This window comes from Anomalospiza imberbis, chromosome 7, assembly GCF_031753505.1.
Source record: "Anomalospiza imberbis isolate Cuckoo-Finch-1a 21T00152 chromosome 7, ASM3175350v1, whole genome shotgun sequence".
Taxonomy (NCBI): Eukaryota; Metazoa; Chordata; class Aves; order Passeriformes; family Viduidae; genus Anomalospiza; species Anomalospiza imberbis.
The window spans coordinates 706,000-731,850 of record NC_089687.1 but is presented as its reverse complement, the minus strand read 5'-3'; the positions used below and the strand labels follow the sequence as shown (position 1 = coordinate 731,850).

Below are 25,851 nucleotides of genomic sequence, written 5' to 3'. Positions count from 1 at the left end.
TCACCCTGACGGGATCTTCCCCCTGGGAGCCGTTGGTGGCAGTGGGGACACGAGAGCTGTGGTGACATCACCAGGTCCCTGCCTGGCCCCGCCGTGACGGGCGCTCACGGTGACATTTTAGCGCCGTTTCCACAAACTGACAGTGACAATGTTTAGTTTCATTTTAACATGGTGCTTTTCCTGCCACTGACACGGCAGTCGCAGTGTAGTGACAAGTTGAAGGCTGATACAAAAGAAGTGGGAAACAACATAATTATAAAGCAGTCACACAGCGCCAGAATTCCAAATTTTGTCTGTCACTGGATGTGGTGGATATTGTGGCTTATTTTTGCTTTCTGGGATCTTAGTTTCAGTAGGAGTTTTAGCTCCTGTGCTGTTAACTTGGCAGCAGACTCCATCAGGCAGATATTTGAAGGATACTGGGATTTCTTCTGTAAAAATATTTTATGGGTTTTCTGCCTCTTGCTTGTGATATTGCTTTGTTTATAATTACAGAATTTGGACCAAATCGTAGTAGAACAGAGGCATTGGCTTTAAACGGGCAGAGGGCAGGGGTAGGTGGGAGATCAGGGTGAAATCCTTCCCTGTGAGGATGGGGAGGCCCTGGCACAGGTGCCCAGAGAAGCTGTGGCTGCCCCAGGAAGTGCCCAAGCCCGGTTGGCTTGGATAGTGGAAATGGTCCCTGCTGCGGGGGTGGAATGGGATGAGCTTTATACTCCCTTCCAACCCTAACCATTGTGTGATTCCAAGAATAGGGAGGTTTAGTTCTTGTGATCTGAGCTGGTGCTAAATGGAGGAGGTCAGAAATTCAGGTGACTGCTACTGGATTATTTCAACTGGATGCGTCAAATCTGCGTTTGAATCTGTTGGGATCAGTTTACCAGTGAGAAGGCTTTCCCTGCCGTGGAAGCTCACACCTTCTGGCGGGTGTTAAAGAGCTGAAATGCGGGCTGTGGTTATTCCCAGTGCTTATTCACTTGTCCATCATCCTTCCCACCTGCTTGGGCCTTACTCCAGCAGCACGGGTGGCCCAGGGCACAGCAGGGCTGGGCTCTGTGTGCCCTGCAGGGGCTCCAGGCACAGTCAGGGGTGCTGTCACTGTGCTGCTGGGGGGAATGAAACCCATGGAGCAAGTCAGAACGTGTCCCCCTGGAGCAGGACAGGAGCAAGGACATGAGTGCTGTATAGCCTAGAAAGTCTGGGAGTTTGCAGCAAATTCCACTTTGGTTTCTTGTGATTCAAAGAGCTGGAGAGTTCGGGTCTGAGGGCATTGTTCTGACTTGTGACTCGTGAGTCAAAGGGGACATTCCCCCTGAGCTTACTCTGCTTGTCTGGGGAGGAGAACTCGCTGAGCTCTGCTCAGAGAAGTCTGGAAGGATTCTGAGTCACTCCAGCTGATTCATTGTGCCTAGCTGGGATCTAACCCTTTCCATATGCACAACAGCTCCTGGGCTCCTGCTTAATGCTTGTAATAAAACTGCTCGTGCAATTAAGCACTTCCTTAAAATTATAGGAGCAGACAGCCTTGGTGACTTAGTGCAGTGTAGTTGTATATACCTAATGCACATGTACAACTGTGTCATCGCTCACCAGCCTTCAGTGTGGCGAGGTTGGGGTGAGGTTTGTGTGTACACAGTGAGAAAACCTTGAACAGGAAAGGATTTGGTTGCCTGTGTTGCAGTATTGTGTGCCTGCAGTCACCTGCTGCGGGGCTGCAGTAAGGAATACACCTGTAGGCAGGTGAGCTCTAAGGTCCCTCTCATCTCAAGCCTGTCTGGGGCTCTGTGATTCTGTGAATTGGTGTGACGGGGTAGTTGTCAGAGTGACACAGGACAGAACATACCAGAACTGCCAGAGTGCCTCATTAACGCTCTGGTTTTCACACAAGGCTCCTGAACCAGTCCCAAACAAATCTCTCCGGTCTGTGGGCTTTGTTATCACTCCCTGCTGGCTGGGGCTCAGCTCTGATAAAAATAAAATTGAGTGTACACTGTGTGCATGCTGGGGGAGGATTCTGTGAGTGCCAACGGAAACATTGTCTGTTCGGATGTGAAGAAATACAGCATTTGCTGCTAAGGAGTGAAAATAGAATTCTCCCAAATTGCACAAAAATAAGGAATTATAAACCAAATGGCATCACTGATGGGCTTAACATGGTGTGGGATAGACTTACTCTAACTGTCTTTGCACACCAAATATCCTCAATAGCGTGGCTTCCAGGATTGAGGGGTTTCTTGGAGGATTCAGTGTTAATTTGGTGAAAGCACTTAGGCCAGTGTTTTGGGATAAGCTGGGTTGACTGCCCTTAGTAAAAATGAAAGTATCTCTTCATTGTCACCGTATTACAGCAGGTGAAAACAACAAATACGGGAGGGATGGTTCTTTCAGTTTTCCTCGCTATTTTCCAGAGGCACTACACAAGGAGCTGCAGGAGAGCTCAGCATGTTCCATCAGTTGGCTCAGGGAGGCTTGTCCCAGTGTGCTGAGCTGTGGCTGCCTTCTGTTGGGTGCAGCAGGTGGCAGCTGGCATCATGCAAGGAGCAAGTGCTCAAACCCAGCCCTGGAGCAGCAGAGTCCTCTCCAGGCAGGGCACTGGTGAGCATCTCTTCTTGGGGAATGCCACAGTTACCTTTTCACTGTGTTGCCTACACTAAGGAGATTTAGGGGATCTTCAGGGGCATACTCACCTGTGGAGAAGGATGCCAAATTAATTTGGCTTAGCCACTCTGTTGTTAGAAAATAACTTTTTGGCTGAAGTATTTGGAGAACCCCAAAGCATCACCAAGGGGTCACCTGTGGTAGCAAGGTGGGATCATTGTTCTGTTTGGCTTTGGAGTCCCAGTGGCTGCTGTGCAGGACAAGGATGGCTGTGGTAGGTAATCCAGAGCCGCCCTGGGAGCTGGGGCTCCCTTGCCTGTGATCACACCCCTCAGGTTTCTCGGAGTGGAATCACTGAGCAGGCACCCTGGGAAGGGGCAAAGGTGCTCATGTCGAGAGCTTTACACGTCTGGGCTGGAGGAGCTAAAGCTTGGGGGTGCTTTTCTCTAGTGTTGGGAGGATCTGTGTCTGGGGAGAATTGGCAGTTGATTGCGAGGTCAGAAAGGTTGAGATGCAAAATCTTGGCTTTGCTTATGCTTCCCTTTTCCCTCCAGAGTGTTAAAGATCATCACTGTGGTCTGGAGCTCCCTCCCGAGGGGCAGCTCCCATCTCTGCTCTCTGTGAGCAGGGACAGGACCTGAGGGAAGGGCTGGGGCTGTGTCAGGAGGGCTTTAGGCTGGAGACCAGGAAAAGGTGCTTCCCCTTTGGGTGAAGGGTGCTGGGCACTGCCCAGGCTCCCCAGGGAATGGGCACAGCCCCAAGGCTGCCAGAGCTCCAGGAGTGTTTGGACAGCACTGCCAGGGACAGGGGGGGATTGTTGGGGTGTCTGTGCAGGGCAGGGAGCTGGACTGGGTGATCCCTGTGTGTCCCTCCCAGTCCAGGATATTCTGCACTCTGTTCAAGTGCAGGATTTTAATGCCATTCTCTAGGGAGAATATACACATGCCAGTTGGCAGCCTCAAAAAAAAAAAAAAAAGAAAAAAAAGGCAAACCCCAGCTGTTCCTGAGTATAGAACCACTATCCTGTGACCCCATCTCTCCTAAACTGTTGCACTGTTGTTCTCCACAGATGATAAATTCCCAAGGTAGGAAGTCACTCTTTACTCCTTTCAAATCCAGACCTCTTCAGATCTCTGCTGTTTATGCCATGAAATACTCAAGGACTCCACACTGTAGGTCACATCAATCTGAAGCCAGTGTGTTTTTCTAGCCATGTAGTTAATCAGGAACTGGTTATTTCCCAGTCCTCTGCCTGCAAATGCATTCCAGTTGCTTTTGGACAGCTGAGGAGTGAGTAATAGCACGGGGGTTCTTGCGTCAGAATAATGATGAGGGGAAAATGGATGAGAGGTTCAGAGAAAGGAGGAAAATGTTGTTTTGAGCACAGTGGTCCAAATCCTGGCATGTGCTGAGAGTGTCCTGAGTGTCCTGAGCTCACTCTGACTTTAGGAGCATTGGGAGGCTCAACAAAACGCTGAGCAGCCTTTGGATTTGGGGCTTGCTAAACAATTGTTACTTGGAAGTTTGGTTTTATAGAAGCTACCCATTTCCACATTATTTATTCTGCTGATTGGCTTCTCCGGATTGCTTTTGCTCTGGACAAATAAGTGACAAATCTGGGAAGAGGCAAACTCGCCAAATTTAAACAGTCAGGGCTCCATAGCCCAGAGCTAATATTGGCTGAGGTGGGGTCGTGCTGAATGTGATGAATCCCCACACCAGGGCACCGCAGGCAGTGGGGTTTGTGTCGGTGCCCCCTGGGGCACTGCTGGCAGGAGCAGACTGGGGGGGTCTGATCCCCCCAGCCCCAGGGTCCTGCTGCAAGGAGGGAACAAATCCGCATGTGCCGATGGCACGGCAGGGTTTGGGTTTTGGGGACCTCTCTGAGGAGTGCTGCTGCGTGGCCTGGGACAGCTGAGTCCTGCAGTGCCATGGGTCAGGCTGGCCCCAGTCCAGCCCCAGTAAAGGGGGATGTCTCCAGAGCAACGAGCTCCTGAGAGCCCCTGGCTTCAGGCTAGGAGAGCATTTCCTGCATTACAGAATCACGGAAGCACTTATGTTGGAAAAGCCCTCCAAGAGCATCGAGTCCAAGCTGTGACCTCACCTCATCAACCGGCCCAGAGCGCTGAGTGCCACATCCAGCATTCCTTGAGCACCGGGTTCCTCTGGAATCCCTGTTGTTATGTGGAAGCAGCTGCTGTACCACAGCTTGCCGCTGTCCTTTGTCCCTTTTTCACCCAGTGCTCCCTCTGCACACGAGCTGTACCTTCTCTCAACCCTGCCTGAAAGTGGGCAGCTTTGAGGTGAACCACATAAGGTCATTTATCCCTCCCTGCCACGGCAGCAGCAGCAGGGCCCCTGCATTTACTGAAAGCTTTGCCTGCCAGCTCTGACCGATGGTTGTTCCCTCTCGTGCAGCTCGTGTGATGGAGCATCCCCAACTTTTCCTGACGTCTCTCGCAGTTGTTTTGCTGTTCTTCCGTTGTTGCGGCTGATTCCGGGCATTGTTTGCTGAGTGGAATTGGAGTTACTGTTTGTTTCTTCATCGGTGCTTTATCATGCTGCCGTTCCTGTACACTTTGTGTAACTTTTTTTCTCATAGCTGAAGACGGATGGCAGTGCACAGCCTGGGCTGGGTCAGAATGAGGGGTTTGGGGAGGGGAGGCGGTGCTCGCAAGGCCATTGATCCCATCTTTATAACTTTGCCCTTTTAGCTGGGAACAGATGATTTGCACGGGGGCCGGAGATCTGTGCAGGCAGAATCCGAAGGACCAAACTTTACATAAACCATTTATACTAAATGCTGGGAATGCTGGCAACATAAATCACCTACAGTATCTATTACAGATTTATCACTTTATCAGTATGGTCTGTGATAGGAGTGGTCCAAACAGGTGGGGAAGTGAACCTCAGGAAGTTTAGCCTGCTTGGAAATTAATTATTCAGGACACACAGAGCCTGGCCCCTTCAATGTATAGTAATTCTTTCCAGCCAGCATCCAAGCCTCCAACTTCAGTGCAATAATAAATAGGAAAAGTCTCAGGTGAAGCCAGTATTTCAGAGTAATTAATCATCCTCCCCTCACAGTCCCTCCACCTCTCTCTTGGTTTTCTTTAACGAGGGAATTTCAGTAATAAATCTTTAATGATATGTGTTAAGAATCCTTCATTAATTCTTGTCCACTTATTTCTCTTTTTTGGGTGCTTTTATGTTGTATGTTGGGAAGTTCAAAGGAATATACAAAAAAACCCACCCGGTTAAATTTGGCAGAGTCTCTAAAAGGATGTTTTGGATGTTGAGTGCAGTGTTCACTCGGTAATCAGACTTGTTGGCTAATACCAGTTGTACTGTCAAAATCTGGGATACGGGTTCCGAGTGAGGGCAGGAGGATAAAGGGAAGGGACGGATGGTTTGTGTGCTGCTCAGTGCAGCAGTGCAGACCCTCAGCGAGGGGCTCCATGTGTGTGGGGCAGGCAGAGCCCGTGGGGCAGGCAGAGCTCCTGTAGGGCAGGTGTGGGGCAGGCAGAGCCCCATGGGGCAGGCAGAGCTCTGTGGGGCGGGCAGAGCCCCATGGGGCAGGTGTACGGCAGGCAGAGCTCTGTAGGGCAGGCGTGGGGCAGGCAGAGCCCCATGGGGCAGACAGAGCTCTGTGGGGCGGGCATGAGACAGGCAGAGCCCCATGGGGCAGACAGAGCTCTGTAGGGCAGGTGTGGGGCAGGCAGAGCCCCATGGGGCAGGTGTAGGGCAGGCAGAGCTGTGTGGGGCAGGTGTAGGGCAGGCAGAGCTCTGTAGGGCAGGCGTGGGGCAGGCAGAGCTCTCTGTAGGGCAGGCAGAGCTCTGTGGGGCAGGTGTAGGGCAGGCAGAGCTCTGTAGGGCAGGCTTGGGGCAGGCAGAGCCCCATGGGGCAGGTGTAGGGCAGGCAGAGCTCTGTGGGGCAGGCGTGGGGCAGGCAGAGCCCCATGGGGCAGGTGTACGGCAGGCAGAGCTCTGTGGGGCAGGTGTAGGGCAGGCAGAGCTCTGTAGGGCAGGCATGGGGCAGGCAGAGCTCTCTGTGGGGCAGGCAGAGCTCTGTGGGGCAGGTGTGGGGCAGGCAGAGCTCTGTGGGGCAGGCGTGGGGCAGGCAGAGCCCCATGGGGCAGGTGTAGGGCAGGCAGAGCTCTGTGGGGCAGGCAGAGCTCTGTGGGGCAGGCAGGCGCGCTGGGCGCGGCGGTGCCCGCACGGCCCGGCCCGGCCCGGCCCGGCCCTGCGGCAGAGCCCGGCAGCGAGCGGCCGGGAGCGGCCCAGGGACGGCGGTGACACGGACGGATCCGTGCTGACACGCTGCCGGGCTGCGCTGACGGCTGTCCTTCCCTCCCCGCAGGACAGCACAACGACGCGCGCATGAACCTGGCCATCGCCCTGACCGCCGCCCGCTACGGCGCGGCCACCGCCAACTACACCGAGGTGCGGCACCTGCTCAAGGGCCCGGGCACGGGCCGCGTCTGCGGGGTGCGCTGCAGGGACGTGCTCACGGGTCAGTGCGGGACCGGGGCGTGTGCGAGGGGTCTGTGGGGGGTGTGTGTGGGGTGTATGGGGTGTGTGGGGGGTGTATGGGGTCTGTGTGAGGTCTGTGGGGTGCGCTGCAGGGACGTGCTCACGGGTCAGTGCGGGACCGGGGCGTGTGCGAGGGGTCTGTGGGGTGTGTGTGTGGGGTGTGTGTGGGGTGTATGGGGTGTGTGTGGGGTCTGCGGGGTGCGCTGCAGGGACGTGCTCACGGGTCAGTGCGGGACCGGGGCGTGTGCGAGGGGTCTGTGGGGTGTGTGTGGGGTGTATGGGGTGTGTGGGGGGTGTATGGGGTCTGTGTGGGGTGTATGGGGTGTGTGGGGGGTGTATGGGGTCTGTGTGGGGTCTGTGGGGTGCGCTGCAGGGACGTGCTCACGGGTCAGTGCGGGACCGGGGCGTGTGCGAGGGGTCTGTGGGGTGTGTGTGTGGGGTGTGTGTGGGGTGTATGGGGTCTGTGTGGGGTCTGCGGGGTGCGCTGCAGGGACGTGCTCACGGGTCAGTGCGGGACCGGGTCTGTGTGTGAGGGGTGTGTGTGGGGTGTGTGTGTGGGGTGTACGGGGTCTGTGTGGAGTGTATGGGGTGTGTGTGTGGGGTCTGGGGTCTGTGTGGGGTGTGTGAGGTCTGCGGGGTGCGCTGCAGGGACGTGCTCATGCGTGAGCGCGGGGTTTGGTTCTGTATGGGGTCTGGGTCTGTATGGTGTGTGTGGGGTCTGCGGGGTGCGCTGCAAGGATGTGCTCACAGGTCAGTCTGGGGAGTGTGGGGTGTGTATGGGGTTTGTGCTGTGTGTGCGGGGTGCGCTGCAGGGACGTGTTCACAGGTGAGTGGGGTGTGTCCTTCAGGGATGTGCTCACAGGTGAGTGGGGTGTGCAGGATCCCACTGCAGGGATGTGCTCACAGGTCAGTCTGGGGAGTGTGGGGTGTGTATGGGGTTTGTGCTGTGTGTGGGGTCTGCGGGGTGCGCTGCAGGGACGTGTTCACAGGTGAGTGGGGTGTGTCCTTCAGGGATGTGCTCACAGGTGAGTGGGGTGTGCCGGATCCCACTGCAGGGATGTGCTCACAGGTCAGTCTGGGGTCTGTGGGGTGCTCTGCAGGGGACAGTGACACCCTGGGATAGCACAGGAGGGAGGAGCGGAGCCCCTGCCGTCTGCAAGCAGCCCTGAACCAGCTCAGGAGCCATCTTTCTGGGCCGTGCCATTAGTGTCACTCAGCTTCCACTTCTGTCACATTTCTCACTCAAACCCCAGTGTTTTGGCAGGCCAGACTGAGCTTTGCATCCCAGCCCTTCTGTCAAGCAAAGATGACATTGTAAAGGCTCCGTGCTGTACAGTAGTAATCCCATTTGCCGAGTCTGCGGGCTGAGACTGAAATCTCTCTTCTTGAGAGGCAGATTTCAGCTGAGCAACTTCCACCCCGCCTCTGTCTGCCCTTACAGATAAGCTGGAATTCCACTCTAAAACATTTTCTCTCAGATCTGGTGTTGGGTGAACACTTAGTTGATTGTTAGAACCCATCCCAGCTGTTGTGTTCAGACAAGCAGGGTACACTTTACAGTAGGTTGAGTTCATAGGGAGATGAATAACAAAGAGCATCAGTGAGCAGGAAACAAATGGTGGCTGTGATGGATACTGTTCTCTTTCACAGGGAAGGAGTTCGATGTCAGAGCCAAGTGTGTTATCAATGCCACGGGACCTTTCACAGACTCAGTCCGCAAAATGGATGATCAGGAGGTGCCCAACATCTGTCAGCCCAGTGCAGGCGTGCATATCGTGATGCCTGGCTATTACAGGTGAGGCAGGGGAGCCTGCTGCCCGCGTGACACCGTTTGTAATCTCTGCTGCTGCTGCTGAGTGAACCAGCTGGGAGAGGCGCCCCGCTGGCTCTGCGGCGGCTCGGAGCGCACAGTTTGAGTCTGATTTTTGTTTGTGTTTTTTAAAGAGGATCCTGGCGCTGTGCCGGTGAGGAGAACAATTTCATCTATTCAGAACAGACTGAAGCCGTGTAGTTTTTAGTTAGAGCTCCCCAAGGCAGGACTCCTGCTGAAGCAGAAGGTGTTTAGGCAGCACATGCCCAGGTGTGAAAGCACCTGTTTCAATGATGCCTTTGAGCTGAGTGTGCTGCTGCTTGGTCACCCCCTCAGGGAAACAAGGAGCGTGTAAAACCTTCCAGAGAGGTTGCACCTTCCTACAGAATCTCTTGTCCTGTTAAATCATGGAATCGCAGCGTGGTCTGGGTTGGAAGGGACTTTAAAGATCATCCTGTTCCACTGCCTGCCTTCACACATGAAATTCCCTGTGCAGTGACTCTGCCGGGATGTGGCTCTGCTCAGAGAAAACAGGAGTGCAAAGCACAGAATAAGTGAGAGGATGGGCAGGGTAATCAGTAATAATAATTACTGTCACAGGCAATGGCAGTAGCTCAGAGTAGCACAACCACATTTGCTGTGGCCCCAAGCCCACCCTCCCACCCGTGGGGGTTTTGGTGGACAGGACACACTCTCTGTGTTCCAGGAGAGGTTCCCGTGGCACTCTGCTCCCTGCAGTCCCCTGCTCCTCTCCCTGTTTGCTGTGCAAAGCCAAATCCCCTTCTCCCGAGCCAGCCTTGTCAGTCGGAGCTCAAATATTACCTTTGGTTCCTGAAGTCATTAGCATCCTAATGGAAATTCCCCTTTATGGACTTAGCCCAGTTGTGTTGATACAGTGCCCTTGCAGTAATGCCTTCCACAGCCCCGCTCAGAATGGGAATTCAGCCTTCCAGTGCACCAGGGGGTGTTTCTGCCAGAGCTGTCCCAACAGGACACCACCACACACTGTAAAATTGAGGCATTTTTGGCCTGGTGTAAAATCACCCCTGCATTCTCTTCTGTTGTTTTTTTTTTTTTTTGTATCTTTCTCCATGAAAAATGGTAAAATGACCTGATAGCTGCTTTAAAGTACTAAAAATGTGGAGAAATGGGCTGTAATCCCAGTTTCCTCATATGCCGGGAGAAGGATGTGTGTGATTAGCTGTATGGCCCTACACAAAAACATGGAAAACCTTAGAACCTGGGCTCGCTTAGTAAATTTAAAGTAGAAGATGGCTGGATATGCTTGAGAGCTCTGATTTATTTGGTCTCTAATAACCCAATAATTTTAATTGGAAATGTGGAGAATTCTTGTTCTCCATGTTCCCCGGTGTATGCCAGCATGTGGGCATTACTTTCCTTGGAAAATAGTATCTGCCCACACACTGCCTCCACAGCACAGCTGATAAGATAACACTGCACTGAATTTCCTTGGAGTGGGATAGCTGAAAGCAGGGAGCTGTCTGCTAAATAGAAAACACTCGTGGGATTTAATCTTGGTTGTATCAGGCCTCCCTTCTCGTGGTGCCAAGGAACACTGCTCAGCACAGGAAGGCTGGCATTTCACCGTGTCCACGTGTGCCCTGTGAATGTGGTACAGGATTTTGGCCTACAGTCACACAAATGATTTTTTTTAAACATCTAGAGGGTTTTAGTTATAAATATAGTCAAGATTTTGTAAAACTAATGTTAACCTAATGCATTCACTCCCCATGGGTTTCTTACTCACTGATGTCCTTCATTATTAGTCCCAGAATTCCCCCCCTCATTAATTAGGCTTCCTGCCTGGAATGTGTCTGTGAAGGCAAGGCTTTTTTTTCTCTCCCTTCTGACCAATTTCACATGTTTCTGTGTTTCTGGAATTTTCCTCTCTGCTCTGCATTCCACATTCCAGGTAAATCTGCCTGTTGCACCTCACTTCTTCTCTACGGAAAGTCACTTTTTATGGTTCTTTAACTGCATTTGTGGTGCTTTGGTCAAATGCTTCTTCAGCTGGAGATCTTCCATGGATCCAAGACCTTCCATGGATCTCCCAGACCTTTTGCCTCTACATTTCTCTCTAAAGGCATTGCTTTATGCTTCATGTTGGAGCTCCCAATCCTCAATTTGCCCATTTTATCCATCTTGAAAGAGAAATCTCACCATGGCTACATGGCTCTTACCTCCTGCTCCCATCCATGGTGGAATCGTAGGAATTCCTGCCTCATAAAACCGTGTTGTTTCTGAGGTATTCCTCAGCAGCATGACTCCTGAGCCTCAGGAAGGCCAGTATTTGGGTGTTAAGATGCTTCTTTCTGATGCAAACCACCTTATTTTGCATTTGTTTGGGTGGTTCTTTAGTTATTTAAATAAGCTGGAACAGGCATGGCAAAGGGCATGGAGAGAGAGCTTCCCAGGATAGCTGGTATCAGTGATTCAGTAAAAAATTGGCATATGAAAAACTGTTCCAGCCTTTCTCAGCACTTGCTGTGCAATCTAAAACACTTCAGTTCAGAGGTGCTGTGGGGAAACTTAGTTGGAAGCCTTTGCTTGTTTCTCTTCCTTGTTTTTAACAGTTTTTATGAAATCACATAAAAAAAATTCATACTTTGAAGAAAATGTCTATAAAGTTTCTGAATTCTGATACTGTATATTAAACCTCTGATTTCCTCTGTCTCTAAATCAACAGCTTTTTCATTTTAAAAAGTAATCATTTGTCTGAGGTGATTTACCTTTCCCAAACCTGTGTTGACTTCCCCTATTAGATTGTACCTCTGCCACCGTATGCCTAAGCTGTCTATAAATATCAGCTAAAATGGGTCTAATATACATGCTAGCTATGAAATTCTCAGCCTCTCTCCCAGCCTTGCCAGATATTGCCAACTTCCTTCAGTAATCACTTCAGACTTCCTAAAAATGCAATATTCAGCTTGAATAGGTAAATCCCACCCAAGCAGGTCTTCGCCTGCCTTAGGATTTGAGTCCATTGAATAATTCCTCACTGAAGTCCATAACTGCCACCTAAACCTGCATCTCCTGCCCTCCCTGTATCTCAGGAGCAGGGGCACAACCTGAAGAGCCCTGATCTGTCTGCACATGTTTGTAAATGGAGTTGCAGCACCTTAAATTAAAGTCAGCATCAGTCCTTGAAGTAAAAAATGATCGACAAAAGGGGCAGTTCAATGTTTTCCTCCATAAAAGCTGTTTCCTTTGAAGTGTTTATAAAAGCCTTTTGTTTTCTGAAATACAAGCAGAGCTTTTTAATAAGCATTGAGGAGGTGGTGGATTTATACTGTGGATATCTTTCTTACATTACACCAGAAAAACCTGATACATGAATTAAAATCTATCCAAAGCACTACAGTTTTTCTTCTTTGTACCGAATCATTCTGTTGTAGCACTGGCAGAAGTAATGAAAAATGCCTGAGTAGCAGCATCCACCGAGTGTCCCTTTTGCCTTTTTTCCTCAAAGCACAGTTCCCCATTCAGGGCCACAGAGCTGGAAGTACTCCGAGCACGGTCCTTGGTCCAAATCCCTCGGGAGTCTGTGGGTGTTCCTTCCCGCTGAAGTGGCAGGTGGTGACAAACTCAGGCTTAGTGTCACTGCAAGGATATTCCTTACATGTCTTCATTTCTCTTCTTTGTTCTCCTTTTCCTCTCAGTCATCACCCCTCTCCCCTCCTGCTCCACCTTTACTGTGGAGGCAGATTGGAGGCATCACTGTGATTTTATGGCATAAAAACATCCACGGGCCTTGTTTCCCCAAACTTCTGGGACATCTCTTTAAAGCTGTGTCTTGGCCACACGCGCAATCCATTATTTGTTGATTTATTGAGCCCTTTACCTGAGAACAGGTGTTGTGTCCCAGTCCTTGCCTGGGCACTGGGGGTGCAGGGACAGCCCCCCAGGTGCCACGCCCTGTTCTGGTCTGAGCCAGGCCCCTCCTCTCTTTCAGCCCTGACAACATGGGGCTGCTGGACCCGGCCACCAGCGATGGCAGAGTGATCTTCTTCCTGCCCTGGGAGAAGATGACGATCGCAGGGACCACGGACAGCCCCACGGATGTCACCTCCCACCCCATCCCCACGGAGGAGGACATCAACTTCATCCTGAGCGAAGTGCGCAACTACCTGGGCCCCGACGTGGAAGGTAACCGCGGGGAACCCTTCCTGGGAAGGGCTGGGGGCATTCCAGCCTGGGGGAGAATGTGCTGCTGCCTGAAGCTGTGGTTCTTGGGATCTGGCTGTCGACACCGCTGTGCTGAGGTGTCAGCATGAGCTGTGCAGTGATGCTGCTCCAGCCCCTCCAGGCACCACTGACCATCTCCCCAGCTGCCACATCCACCGGGTTTTGGGTGACTCCACCACTGCCCTGGGCAGCCATCTTTCCTCCACAGTGGGGGTTTGGTTTATTTAAATTATTCTGTGAAAGCGTTTGTACTGCTGCGTTTCTGCTGCAGCATCCAAATAAGTCTCAAAAGCTCTCAGGCAGGAGCATTGTAACATACTTAGGTTTAGGAAAACCTGCTGTCTGGAGATGGGAAATGAATGATTCCTTGTTTCCTGAAGTGGATAATTGATATCTGCATGTTGTATGAAGTTCTGAACGTGTCCAGGGAAGCTCCTGGAGCAGCAGTTGGTGTTGGAACCAGAGGAGACCAGGGAGGGAGATGGGAATGTGAATAGTACAGAGATTAGATGGGATATTGGGAAGAAATTCCTGACTGTGAGGGTGGGCAGGCCCTTGCACAGGGTGCCAGAGAAGCTGTGGCTGCCCCTGGATCCCTGGCAGTGCCCAAGGCCAGGCTGGACAGTGGGGCTGGAGCAGCCTGGGACAGTGGGAGGTGTTCCTGCCGTGGCAGGGCTGGGATGGGATGAGCTGTAAGGTCTGTCCCAAGCCAGGCCATTCCCTGGTTTCCCACCTATTTTCCAGCAGCACATTTGGAAGCGTTCAGTCCCTCTGGCTCAGCCCAGCTGGGCCTGTGCTGGTTTTCCTGTGCAATTACTGTTTATAGATGGCTGGAGCTGAAATAACAACGTCGCTGCCCATATCACCCCTCGACAGCCCTGCCTCCGCTGCCAGAGCCAGTGCCGGGGTTATCAGCTTCCACAGGCTTGGACACCTTCCAGCTGCTTAATTACAGCGTCACGCGTGCTGCTTTCTGTAGTTTCATTAGTTTATAAACCTAATACAGGGTCTTGTGTCTGTGATTAACACTTCATTTTGGCAGGTTGAACACGCTGGCAGAGCACATTGATTTCGGAAATCTATTCCATGTTCTTTGGGGGACGTTTCTTACACCCTTTTAGTGATTTTTCAATTATCGGTCATTTGAAAGTTGTATTAAAAGCATGTTCCAAAGACTTCAGTATAAAGCAAATTGGTAACTGCACTTAGGGTGAAGGCTGTGGATAAAGATGGCTTGTCAAGAGGAAATCTTGGAATGATAGCCTTCCATCTAGAGGAAAAGCTTGGAAGATCTGAAAGGAAATGTTACACTCATGTAACAAACTTTATTTTGGTTTACTAAATGTAATGTAAGGACTGCTCAGGTTCATTGGGAAGAATTTTCGTGGAAAGGGGGGATCAGGCTGGAGCTGCCCAGGGAGGTTTGGAGTCCCCATCCCTGGAGCTGTCCGGGGAACACCTGGATGTGGCACTCAGTGCTCTGGGCTGGGGACAAGGCGGGCATTGGTACCAGTTGGACTCGATGGCCTGGGAGGGCTCTTCCAACATCAGTGGTTCTGGGATTCCATAGCCCAGCTTATCCCCTGGCTCTGGGGGCTCTCCCCAGCTCTGGGGGTGTTCAGGGCCAAGCAGGGTGTGGAGTGCCCAGTGGGAACTGGGCACCCCTGGGCTCGGGCTGGCCGTGCCTCAGTGTGGCTCTGCACAGTGAGAAGAGGAGATGTGCTGGCAGCCTGGAGTGGCATCCGGCCCCTGGTCACCAACCCCGACTCCAAGGACACCCAGTCCTTATCCCGGAACCACGTCGTGACCATCAGCGACAGCGGCCTCATCACCATTGCAGGTACTGGGGGTTCCTTCAAACTCCAGCTCTGCTGGGCTTCCCCAGGGCATTCCATGCAAAAATCTTGTTTTGTGGGAATTCTTCTGCTCCTGTAACCAAGCTGCTCTGTCAGTGGCAAGCCTGGCCCCAGTCATGTGATATATGGAATACACAGATATGTCTGTAGGGTGTAAGAGCTTGTATTCCTGCTGCTTTCCCCAAATAACGAGGCGAGCACTGTTCCCCCAGGTGGGAAGTGGACAACCTACCGCGCCATGGCACGGGACACCATCGACGCGGCCGTGCGCGAGCACAACCTGCAGGCAGGCTCCTGCAGAACCATGGGGCTGCAGCTGGAAGGGGCTCAGGACTGGAGCCCCACGCTCTACATCAGACTGGTCCAGGACTACGGACTGGAAAGTGAGGTGAGTCCTGGCTTCCTGCCTTGGAGGGGTTTAGTCTTCCCCTCAATCAAACACCAGCATAACTTGGGCAAAGGTCTGGTGAGCCCCATCAGAGCTGGGGCAGAGATAGTTCTAACAGAAATAAAGTTAGTAATTGTTCATCATCTTCTCCTTTTTTCTTCCTCTGTATCTTGACTGTTTCCTGCTAAAAACACTCTGACTTGCTAGGGTCTGTGGTCCCTGGAGCCCCCCAAGCTGTGCAGCAGCGTGACCACCGTGTGGCAGGAGAGCTGGGCTGTCAGGCCTGGTGGCACAGACACGGTGGGCCAGTGCTGGTCCAGCCTCCCAACAGCACAGAGCTTCCTCGCACACTGTCACACTCCAACACCCTTGGCAGCCTGTTTGTTATTGGGGATGAAGGAATGGTCAAGGAAAATGTGTCTTTCATGTGCTTTCAAAGCATGCTGGATTTGTTTTCCTCTCCACAGGTGGCTCAGCACCTGGCTTCCACCTACGGGGACAAGGCTTTTGAGGTGGCCAAAATAGCCCAGGTGACAGGGAAGAGGTGGCCTATTGTTGGGAAACGACTGGTATCTGAATTTCCTTACATTGAAGCTGAGGTATGTGGGAAAACCATGTCACCTTCCTTGATTGTGTTCTTGGGACAAGCAGGTCGGTGGCTCTGAAACATCTCCTTGAGCCCTGTCCTTTGTGGAGGCCAAGATATTTTCTGTGCCTGTGCCCAGAGCACACTTTGTGTATCGATATATACACATATTAATATATTTATGCACAATTCTGTCAGAGTCCAGGACATCCCTCTGGCTGCCCTGGCTGGCTCCAGAGCCTGGCAGGGGGCTCAGAGACCCTGGCATGAAGTCAAAAATACCTATGGCTTCAATTGTAGCCCATGGGAAAAGCTGCCAACTTTGTATGAGGAATTACAAGCCATAAGGGTTTTAGTAGTGTGATGTTTGAACTAACATAGGGTGGAAAAGTAGAATTTTGGGATTTTTGGAATGGGGTTCAAGGGGGTACAAGATGGAGGAATTTGGGCATGTCCTAGCCTTCCTTCTCCTTCTTCTTGTCCTCCATGTCTTGGTGCGATGGTGTCACTTTTCTCTTGGTTTAAGGTAGAGATTCACAGTCTAACATAGGTGATAGTAATTGGAAATAAATTGTAAAGACACACATGTAATTTTGAGTATATAAGGTGGGAGCCACCTGAGGCTCAGGCAGATGGCCATGGCCTCCTTGCTAGCCAGAGCTCGGCAGGTCAGAGAAAGAATGTTTATAGATAAGAAGAAATAAACAACCTTGAAAAAGCAATGGGACGCATTCCAGGCTCCTTCTTCGGCTGTGTCGGGCTAGGGAAGCAAAGACTCCTTTCGATCTCGGGGTCACCCTGACCTCAGAACCCCGGGAGAAATGGACACAAATCAGTATTTATATAGCGCCTGTTTCTGAGTTCACGCACAAGCACTCGATCCCGGGCGGGTTCTGTAAAGCGTCCCAAGGAGAAGGGAGCTCTCCCAGCTGTGCTCTGGGGTGTGGGGTGCCAGCCCTGTGTCCCCTTGCCCCTCCAGGTGGTGTACGGGGTGAAGGAGTACGCGCGCACCGCCGTGGACATCATCTCCCGGCGCACCCGCCTGGCCTTCCTCAACGTGCAGGCTGCCGATGAGGCCCTGCCCCGCATCGTGGACATCATGGCCAAGGAGCTCAACTGGTGCGAGCAGAAGAAGAAGGTACAAAGGGCCCTCTCCAGCTGGAGCTGCTGCGTTTTGCTTGAGGAGTTTCCTGTGTTAAGGATCCCAGCTGGGTGAATAGAGAACTACAAGTGATGTTTTATTCCCAGCAGAATGAGTCACTCGGTGCATTTCATTCTAAAGACTTTATCTGTGAAATGGGTTGGGATCAGCCAGGGGTGGAGGGAACGGGAAGATCTGTATCCTCTTGCTCCCCAGCCTTAGAAATGAAAGCAGGCTTGGCATTGCTGTCTTACTCCTGTCAGTTATTTTGCTTTACTGACACTTTTCAGCAGATCTGCCTCAGCAAAGGAAGCTCCTGTAACCATAAAGAACCTGCCTGGTGTTGAGCTCCCTGATTTTTTTTCTGATTTTGGACAGCTATGTGAATCATCACACTAAGATACCAAGTGAGAGAAAAATGACAAGTTGTAGGCCTGGCCTTAAAAGGCCATTTCTTCCTGAAAGGGGCAGACAGACTGTGTGTGACTGAAGGTGTGGGTGCTCCTGAAAGCATTTACACAGAAATTAGAAGTCTTTACTAGCCTGGATACCTTTTTCCAAGGGTAAAAAATACCTAAGTTTAACTTCTTGATACTTCTCAGCTGCCATCTGCTTATTTTTGGGACCTTAGAAAAGTACTGGTTAAGTGGAAGAAGCTAATAGTAAAGTGTAAAAAAGAAATACTTGTGTAAGAACTTGCTATTGCTCAGATACTCGGGTTTTGTGTTTTCATTGTAGGAAGAGCTTGAAACCGCTAAAACATTCCTGTACTATGAAATGGGCTACAAAGTGAAAACAGATCAGTTAACAGACAGGTCTGAGATCAGCCTGGTGCCTTCAGATATTGAGAGGTGAGTGAGGCAGGAGGGCTGCCCGTGCTGCTGTCCCTGCAGCCCGTGGCACCCTGACATGCCAGCCCCTCCCTGGCAGGTACAAGAAGCGGTTCCGCATGTTTGACAAGGACAAGAAGGGCTTCATCACCATCCTGGACGTGCAGCGTGTGCTGCAGGTGAGCTGCCCCGTGCTCCTGACTCCCTCTGGGAGCAGCCTGTGGCAGTGGGTGAGGCCCGGGCTGCTGAGCCCCCTCCTCCTGTGCTCATTCTGTGCAGAGCATCAGCGTGCAGATGGACGAGAACACCCTCCACGAGATCCTCAACGAGGTGGATCTCAACAAAAACGGGCAGGTGGAGCTCAACGAGTTCCTGCAGGTACGTGCCTCCTCTGGTTCCAGGAAAGGCTGGCTTTTAAATAGCAAAGACACAGCTGGGAAACTTTTCCCCCTGCATAGGGCTGGGCTGGAGACCAGGGCATTGTTACCTGTGGTGGTGGTAGTGGTACAAGAGGCACACAGAGCATCCTCAAGCAGCTTGGAAATTCAGGATTTTTTTTTTTTCCTAGTCAGACTCAAAGAACAGGTCCAATTTACAAAGTATGCCCCAATCCAGACCTGAATTTGGCATTTTAAGCCCAGAAATGCTGTTTAAATATATTTAAGATTATAGAGGTGTCCGTTGGAAGGTGCATGGCAGAGGTGTGCACACTGACATCTGCAGCTGTTAAGGGTTGTTATAAAAATAAGTAAACTAACAAACTGAATAATAAACAACTAAATAACCAAATATTTATAGTGATAAATAGTAGTATAACTATAATAATGATGAACTAAATAACTGAATAATGAACTGAATATTATAAAGAATGATCTTGTAGTTAGAGCCCATGCAGGCCCTATAACCCATTTTAATTCCTGGATTGGCTAAATTGTCCCAGTCTCTCTGAAAAAAAAGACATGCATCTGCTTTTTGGGGGGCTTTCAAGCAAACCCAAGGGTGCTCCCTTGGCATAAGCAGTTTGTTAGCTGGGTTGGTGTTTGAGGAGTCTTTTTTGGGGTGGTATTTCAGAGCCTGCCGTGTCTCCCCTGCCCGGTGGCAATGATGAATGCCAAACAGGAGAGAAATTAATGCTGGGGATTTTGGTCAATGTCAGCCCTTTCTTCACTGTGTCAAGTTAAACAAACAAGATCAAGGCAAAGGAAATGGTAATTGTCTCTCTGGAGATGAGCTGGGGATAAGAGCAGCATTGTTGAATCTAAATGCAGAAAATTTTCACAGGTTGTGTCCAGCATTAGCAAAAAGGAGTATTTATTTGCCTAAAATTCAGCAATTGAGCTGAGGAGCTGCAGTGAACTTGGGGGAAGGGGAAAAACCAAACCAAACAAGCCAGGGGGGAAGGAGAACCGATGGCTTTGGGAGTTTATGCTGATCTGTTCAAATGGGAGAGAACAGTCCAGCTGGGTTCTGGCTGCTGGAAAGGGACACCTGGTACCTCCACTGGAAGCCTTTCACTGGGGCAGCCCAGCCCCTTCTGCAGGGCTGAGCTGGCTGGAGTTTGGTTAGGTTGGGTGCATTGGTTGGGGCGCTGAACAGTTAATTGTTGTTCTGTGGGGTTTGGGGGCATTCTGGGGTGTTTTTGCTACGCTGACCAGCCTCACCAGGTGTCGCCCTGATTTCTTAGGATTTTCTAAAGCCTCCTGAGTTTACATTCTTGTAGAGAACTTTCTCACACAACTTGCTGTAAACAACCTATTGGTTTGCATTCTTTCATAGAGGCGGAGAAATTTGATAGACTGGTAGTTTGTCCAGTGTCGTTGGAGAGGTGGCACGTTCACCCTCCAATCCACTGGCACCTTTTGAGAACTATAAATGATTGGAGTCAGAGGAAATAAATTAGTCTCTTCATGGTGACCAAAGCTGTGGTGCATCGTTTTTCCTTGTGTCCTCTGGTGGCACCGGGGATTGCCAGCCCTGCATCATCCCACAGAATGCAAAGGCCAGGCAGTGCTTAGGAGTATTTCAGGGTTGTTTGTGCAAACCTGTCACCCTGTGGCTCCTGCACATCTCCCAGAGCAACAGTGATGGGGATGCCTTGAGCAGGCTGCCCTGGAGCAGAGGCTGGACAAAGTCACAGAATAAAGCAGGGATTCATGAAAAGGATCTCCTCCATGGATCCACCTTGGGCAGCACCAGAGCCCAGCCAGGGCTGCACCCAAGATGAACCCAAATGGTCCCAAAATGCACGAGCGCTCCCGGGGGCTTTCACTGGGATCAGCTCTGCTCCATTGGCACATTGCAGTTCATTGTCCAGTTCCAGCTTTAGGTGATCGAGTCCCATCCTGCTTGTTTTTCTCTCTCCGGCCCCCGGTGTTTGTGCTCCTGGGCTGAGATTGGGATCATTTGTCCTTGGTGCCCAGCTGGAGAAGGAATTGTTTTGTCTCCCTGCTCTGTGCAGAGAGCTCAGCAACACTGAATGTGAAGCTCAGAGCTGCACACTAAAGCAGCACGGAACGTGGAAAATATAAAATCTAAACCTGAGGCATCAATGGCACTGCAGGGCTGAGCCCTCTCCTGCGCCTTGCACTGCTCCAGGGAAGCACTCAGTGCTAAGCAGGAAGGTGCCACTGAAATGAACTGGGGTTGCCATGGAAGGAGCAAAATACATTAGATGTTTGTTTAATTTTTTAATGGATCTGTTAAGTCAGTGCCCAGTACTTGAGTGTTTGCTTTCTGAAAACTTTCAAGTAATTGCGTTTCAGCGCAGAACTTGTGCAAGCCCTGGGCAAATATTTGTGGAGGTTTGTGTTGGAAAATAGAGCAGGTTGTGCCTGGGGGCTGCTGGCTTGCAGGTGGGAGCAGAGCAGGGCCAGCCTCGGCCACCTGCACGGGGTTCAGGGGTTGGCACAGTGGCCCTGGCAGCCCCTGGTGCTCGGTGCTGTCACACTGTGACACGAAATAACTCACAGAAGCAGACCAGATGTAAAAGGAAAGAAAAAGAACCCAAAAAAAGCAAGATTTATTTTCTGACTCCAGTATATAGACAACAGCAAAAGTGGCAGTGGATTGGAGGGTGGAACTGCCACCTCTCCAAGCACACTGGTCAAACTAACAGTCCATCCATTCTCTCCTCCCACAAAGAATGCAAAACAAGCATTATTTACATGAACATGCTTGAGAAAACTCAGCTGAAATATGTCAATGTCAGAAGGCACAGGAACTTTTAGAAGAACTTTAAACTCTCAAAAGAACAGGGCGACACGGTGCCCATGGAGCAAACTGGACTGCCCGGGGCAGGCAGCACAGCTGGCACAGAGCCCAGGGCACAGAGGCTGCCTGGGGCAGGGCTGGGCTCCTGCAGAGCCAGCTGCTGGCAGTGCTGCTCCACGAGGGACAGGGAGCCTTGGAACTGCTGGTGGGATGTAAAGGCAACCGCCCCATGTTTAGTCAGCAGGAAGCATGGAATGCCAGAGTGGTTTGGGTGGGAAGGGGCCTTGAAGCCCATCCCATTCCTCTAAAGCACATTGCCCCAGCTCTGGCAGGCTGGTGGCCCGGGAGGGTGACGGGGCAGGAGGCAGTGCCTCTGCTGCTGGGAGATCCCTCTGTGCACAGGCCTGGCCTCCTCCCTGTGGCTCTGGAGTTGGGAGGGAGGCCAGGGAGAAGGCCACACCAGCAGCTTTTCCTGTGGGGGGAAGGAATCTGAGGGATTCCTGCAGTCCATGGGAGTAAGAAATTGCATTTGGCAAGTGCCAATTGCTTCCCCAGCGCTCTGTGCAGAGCTGGCTGCAAGTAATTTCAGCTCTAATGCTGGCTTTATCCATGGGATAAAAAAGAATTAACTAAAATCTTACCACTAGTGTGCTTTCAGTGGGAGAGAGAAGAGTCCAGCTTCCAGGACTTAGAGGCAAATTAGTTTTAAAAGTCTATAAAGGAATTTGGATTTGAAAGAATTGTGGGAGTCAAGTACAGTGTTTCTCCAGAGAAAGGCATGTGGGTGGAAAAGGGCAGGTCTGGAATCAGTGATGGATCAGGAATCATGAAATCCCTGCATGATGTGGGCTGGGAGGGATCCTAAAGCTCCTCTGCAAGCCAGGGCCAGGGACACCTTCCACTAGATCAGGGTGTTCCAACCTGGTCTTGGGCACTGCCAGGGATCCAGGGGCAGCCACAGCTTCTCTGGCACCCTGTGCCAGGGCACAGGCCTGTGCCTGTGCCCACCCTCACTGGGAACAATTTCTTCCTAAATGGAAAAAAATCCTGAATCTTCTGGGAGCTGCATCCCTCAGATACTACAAATAACCAGGGAAAGCCTGTGCACCTGCTGGGTTTTCCCACATTCTGAGATGTCACGGAGAAGCCCCCAGTGATGATGGCTGTCTGCACTGGTGGTGTCTGCACTGTTCCAAGTGCATCATGTTTGGTATTTGCCCTCCTCCTGCCACCCAGACCTGTCCAGAGCAGTCTCTGACACTCCTAGGAGGTGTGAGGGAGCAGCTGGGGTTTGCAGTTAGTTGGGATTTGCAGCTGGGGTTTGCAGTTTGGGGTTTGCATTTGGGGTTTGCAGTTTAGTTTGCATTTGGGGTTTGCATTTGGGGTTTGCATTTGGGGTTTGCAGTTTGGTTTGCATTTGGGGTTTGCAGTTTGATTTGCATTTGGGGTTTGGGGTTTGCAGTTTGGTTTGCATTTGGGGTTTGCAGTTTGGTTTGCATTTGGGGTTTGGGGTTTGCAGTTTGGTTTGTGTTTGGGGTTTGCAGTTTGGGTTTGCAGTTTAGTTTGCATTTGGGGTTTGCAGTTTGGGGGTTTGCAGTTTGGGGTTTGCAGTTTGGGGTTTGCAGTTTGGTTTGCAGTTTAGTTTGCAGTTGGGTTTTGCAGTTTGGTTTGCATTTGGGGTTTGGGGTTCGCAGTTTGGTTTGCATTTGGGGTTTGCAGTTTGGGGTTTGCAGTTTGGGGTTTGCAGTTTGGTTTGCAGTTTAGTTTGCAGTTGGGTTTTGCAGTTTGGTTTGCATTTGGGGTTTGCAGTTTGGGGTTCGCAGTTTGGTTTGCAGTTTGGGGTTTGCAGTTCGGGTTTGCAGTTTGGTTCGCAGTTTGGTTTGCATTTGGGGTTTGCAGTCTATTGGGGTTTGCAGTTTGGGGTTTGCAGTTTGGGTTTGCAGTTTAGTTTGCAGTTGGGGTTTGCAGTTTGGGGACTTGCAGTTTGGGGTTTGCAGTTTGGTTCGCAGTTTGGTTTGCATTTGGGGTTTGCAGTCTGTTGGGGTTTGCAGTTTGGGGTTTGCAGTTTGGGGTTTGCAGTTTGGGTTTGCAGTTTAGTTTGCAGTTGGGGTTTGCAGTTTGGGGATTTGCAGTTTGGGGTTTGCAGTTTGATTCGCAGTTTGGTTTGCAGTTGGGGTTTGCAGTCTGTTGGGGTTTGCAGTTTGGTTTGCATTTGGGGTTTGCAGTTTAGTTTGCAGTTGGGGTTTGCAGTTTGGTTTGCATTTGGGGTTCGCAGTTTGGGGTTTGCAGTTTGGTTCGCAGTTTGGTTTGCATTTGGGGTTTGCAGTTTGGGGTTTGCAGTTTGGGTTTGCAGTTTAGTTTGCAGTTGGGGTTTGCAGTTTGGGGGTTTGCAGTTTGGGGTTTGCAGTGTGGTTTGCAGTTTGGTTCGCAGTTTGGTTTGCATTTGGGGTTTGGGGTTCGCAGTTTGGTTTGCATTTGGGGTTTGCATTTGGGGTTTGCAGTCTGTTGGGGTTTGCAGTTTGGGAACCCAGGTGCGTGGGCTCCCTGCGGTGGCTCTGGGCCCGGCGGAGCGCTGGCAGCCCCTGAGTGCCGCTGTCGCCGTGTCCCCAGCTGATGAGTGCCATCCAGAAGGGCCGTGTGTCGGGCAGCAGGCTGGCCGTGCTGATGAAGAGCGCCGAGGAGAACCTGCGGCGCCGCCAGGCCATCCCTGTGGACCGCAGCGGCGGCGGGCTCTGAGCCCCGGGGCGCTCCTGGCCCCCGGGGCAGCTCTCCCAGGAGACTTCGGTGGTTTGTCCTGTCGTTGATGATTTCCCTGCTGCTCCGGGACGTGGCCTGGCTGGACTCAGGAGTGCGGGCTGCAGGGCTCTGGGGGCACTCTGGGCACGCCCTGCCCCGGCCATTGACGTTTGCATCGCCTTCACCTTGGGTGCTCAGAGGGAATCCTGCCCTCCAACACGCTGAGTTCTGCCAACACAACATCTCTGAGCTGCTTGTGCCTCTTCAGCAAGGAGCAAGAGAGGGAAAGCTGTGTTCTGGAGTAGAGACACCATTCCAAAGGAGCAAACCGGCACTTCCTGGGGTGGGGGTGGTGGAGACCTGTCCTGAGCCTGCTGTGGGTGGTGGGTTTGCCCTGTTATTCCAGTGCTGCCAGCACTTGGCCACTCCGAAATTCCAGCTGGAAAACAAGACACCTGGATTAATCACCCGAGGTAATAACGTAGCTGAAAGCTGGGCACAGCTTCCCTTCTCCCCTGTTAACACAAATAAACTGCCTCTAATAAATGGCATTGTCTGCAGGTGGTGCTTTGTGCAGTGAAATAAAGGCAAAAGGTGTTTTATGCTAAAAAGAGCTTCAAGCTTGGGGCAAACCCTGATGCTGTGTAGGATGAGGCAGATTTAGGTAGCACAACATCCTTAAATATTAATTTAAAAATGCTCAGACACAGTGAAAAATCAAAGTGTATGTCTTGCATCCTACTAACTTTTCTAGAAGAAAACTGCTGTTTTTCAGCAGCTCAATGAAAAACCAAAGCATGGAGCCCTCACTGGAGCTGTTTCCAGCACTGCTGTATCTGCCTGTTGTCCTCCTGCTGCTGGGTTGGGCTGAGATCAGGTGGGAGATTGCTGCCTGATGTAGAACAAGGCAGGGAAACCTGGCTTTCTGCTGGATTTGGCATCTGCTGTATTCCCTGAGTAGAGCAATTTCCACCTCAAATCAAGCTTCTCTTCCCAGGGGTCAGAATTTCTGCTGAAGTAAAATTTGATGTATTTAACTGGTATCACCACGTCCACTGATGAAAAATAACATCCATCAGGGATGCCCAACAGGGCAGGAGTGAACAGCAAGGATTCCTTGGATATTTTAACAAGGAAAATGGCTCCAGACACAAATGGAGATGCTGAGGAGTGGTGGGATATAGCACAGTGAGTGCAGATGCTGTCTTGCTCTGCAGAAGCAGAGCCCTTAACAAAAACATTAAACATTCAGGTGTTGAAAAACAGTAGATATAAAAGAAAAGGGCGAGGCTCACCTAAAATGAGTTCCTAAATCAGTTCAGATGGGTTTTGCATGTTCAGTTTGCTTTTTGGTGCAGATGTTGTTCAGGTTCTGGCTCTGTGCTTCCAGCAGGGCTGAGGAGGGAGAGTTGGCACATCTGGCACCACAAGGATGTTCTAGTGAACAAAGGGCTTTGTTCCTGTGGCCCTGTAGGCTTTTCCTTTTGAGCTGTGTGCCAGATGTTCAGGTGAAGGATGGAATGTTTGTGTTCAAGCGCACAGTGACAGGTTTCACATGTCCTGCAGAATGAAGTGAATGTGTAACACAGTAATTTGGCTCAGTGGGCGAGGGAAGGGGTTCAGGATTCTACTGTTAACAGAAATGTAAGGGGAAAAAAAAACCCAAGTAAAAGTCATGAGACCTTTTCCAGGCCACGTGAAGAAGAAATATTTCCAATGTTGAACAGGTTTTTTGTAAAAAAAAAATATTTTCACTATTGAACAGCTTTTGTACAGTTTAAAGATAAATTCTCCACTTCTCTCTAACTGGCATTGTTAAAATAATAACCTGAATTTACCTGGAAAGCAGGATTTCTGTGTTGTACCCAAAGTATGCTCTTTGTTCTCTTGTTTTGCTAATCTTGCTTCTGGAACGTGGCTGTGGGTTCTCCTGGCTGTGTGTGTCCCTGGGCATGGA

General features: G+C 51.0%; 1 protein-coding gene across 1 annotated transcript in view; it reads left to right on the top strand.

Moving 5' to 3' along the window:
• The window catches only part of GPD2 (glycerol-3-phosphate dehydrogenase 2), a 52,014-nt gene extending 27,403 nt beyond the window's left edge, over positions 1-24,611 (top strand). The window contains exons 7-17 of the mRNA XM_068195055.1: positions 6,959-7,111; positions 8,782-8,926; positions 12,915-13,108; positions 14,853-14,987; positions 15,216-15,391; positions 15,859-15,990; positions 16,957-17,115; positions 17,857-17,969; positions 18,049-18,127; positions 18,228-18,326; positions 23,769-24,611. Of these exons, the coding sequence (XP_068051156.1) occupies positions 6,959-7,111; positions 8,782-8,926; positions 12,915-13,108; positions 14,853-14,987; positions 15,216-15,391; positions 15,859-15,990; positions 16,957-17,115; positions 17,857-17,969; positions 18,049-18,127; positions 18,228-18,326; positions 23,769-23,894 (1,511 nt within the window). The 3' untranslated portion in view covers positions 23,895-24,611. The remainder of the gene's footprint in view (positions 1-6,958; positions 7,112-8,781; positions 8,927-12,914; positions 13,109-14,852; positions 14,988-15,215; positions 15,392-15,858; positions 15,991-16,956; positions 17,116-17,856; positions 17,970-18,048; positions 18,128-18,227; positions 18,327-23,768) is intronic.
• Positions 24,612-25,851: the final 1,240 nt, after the last annotated feature.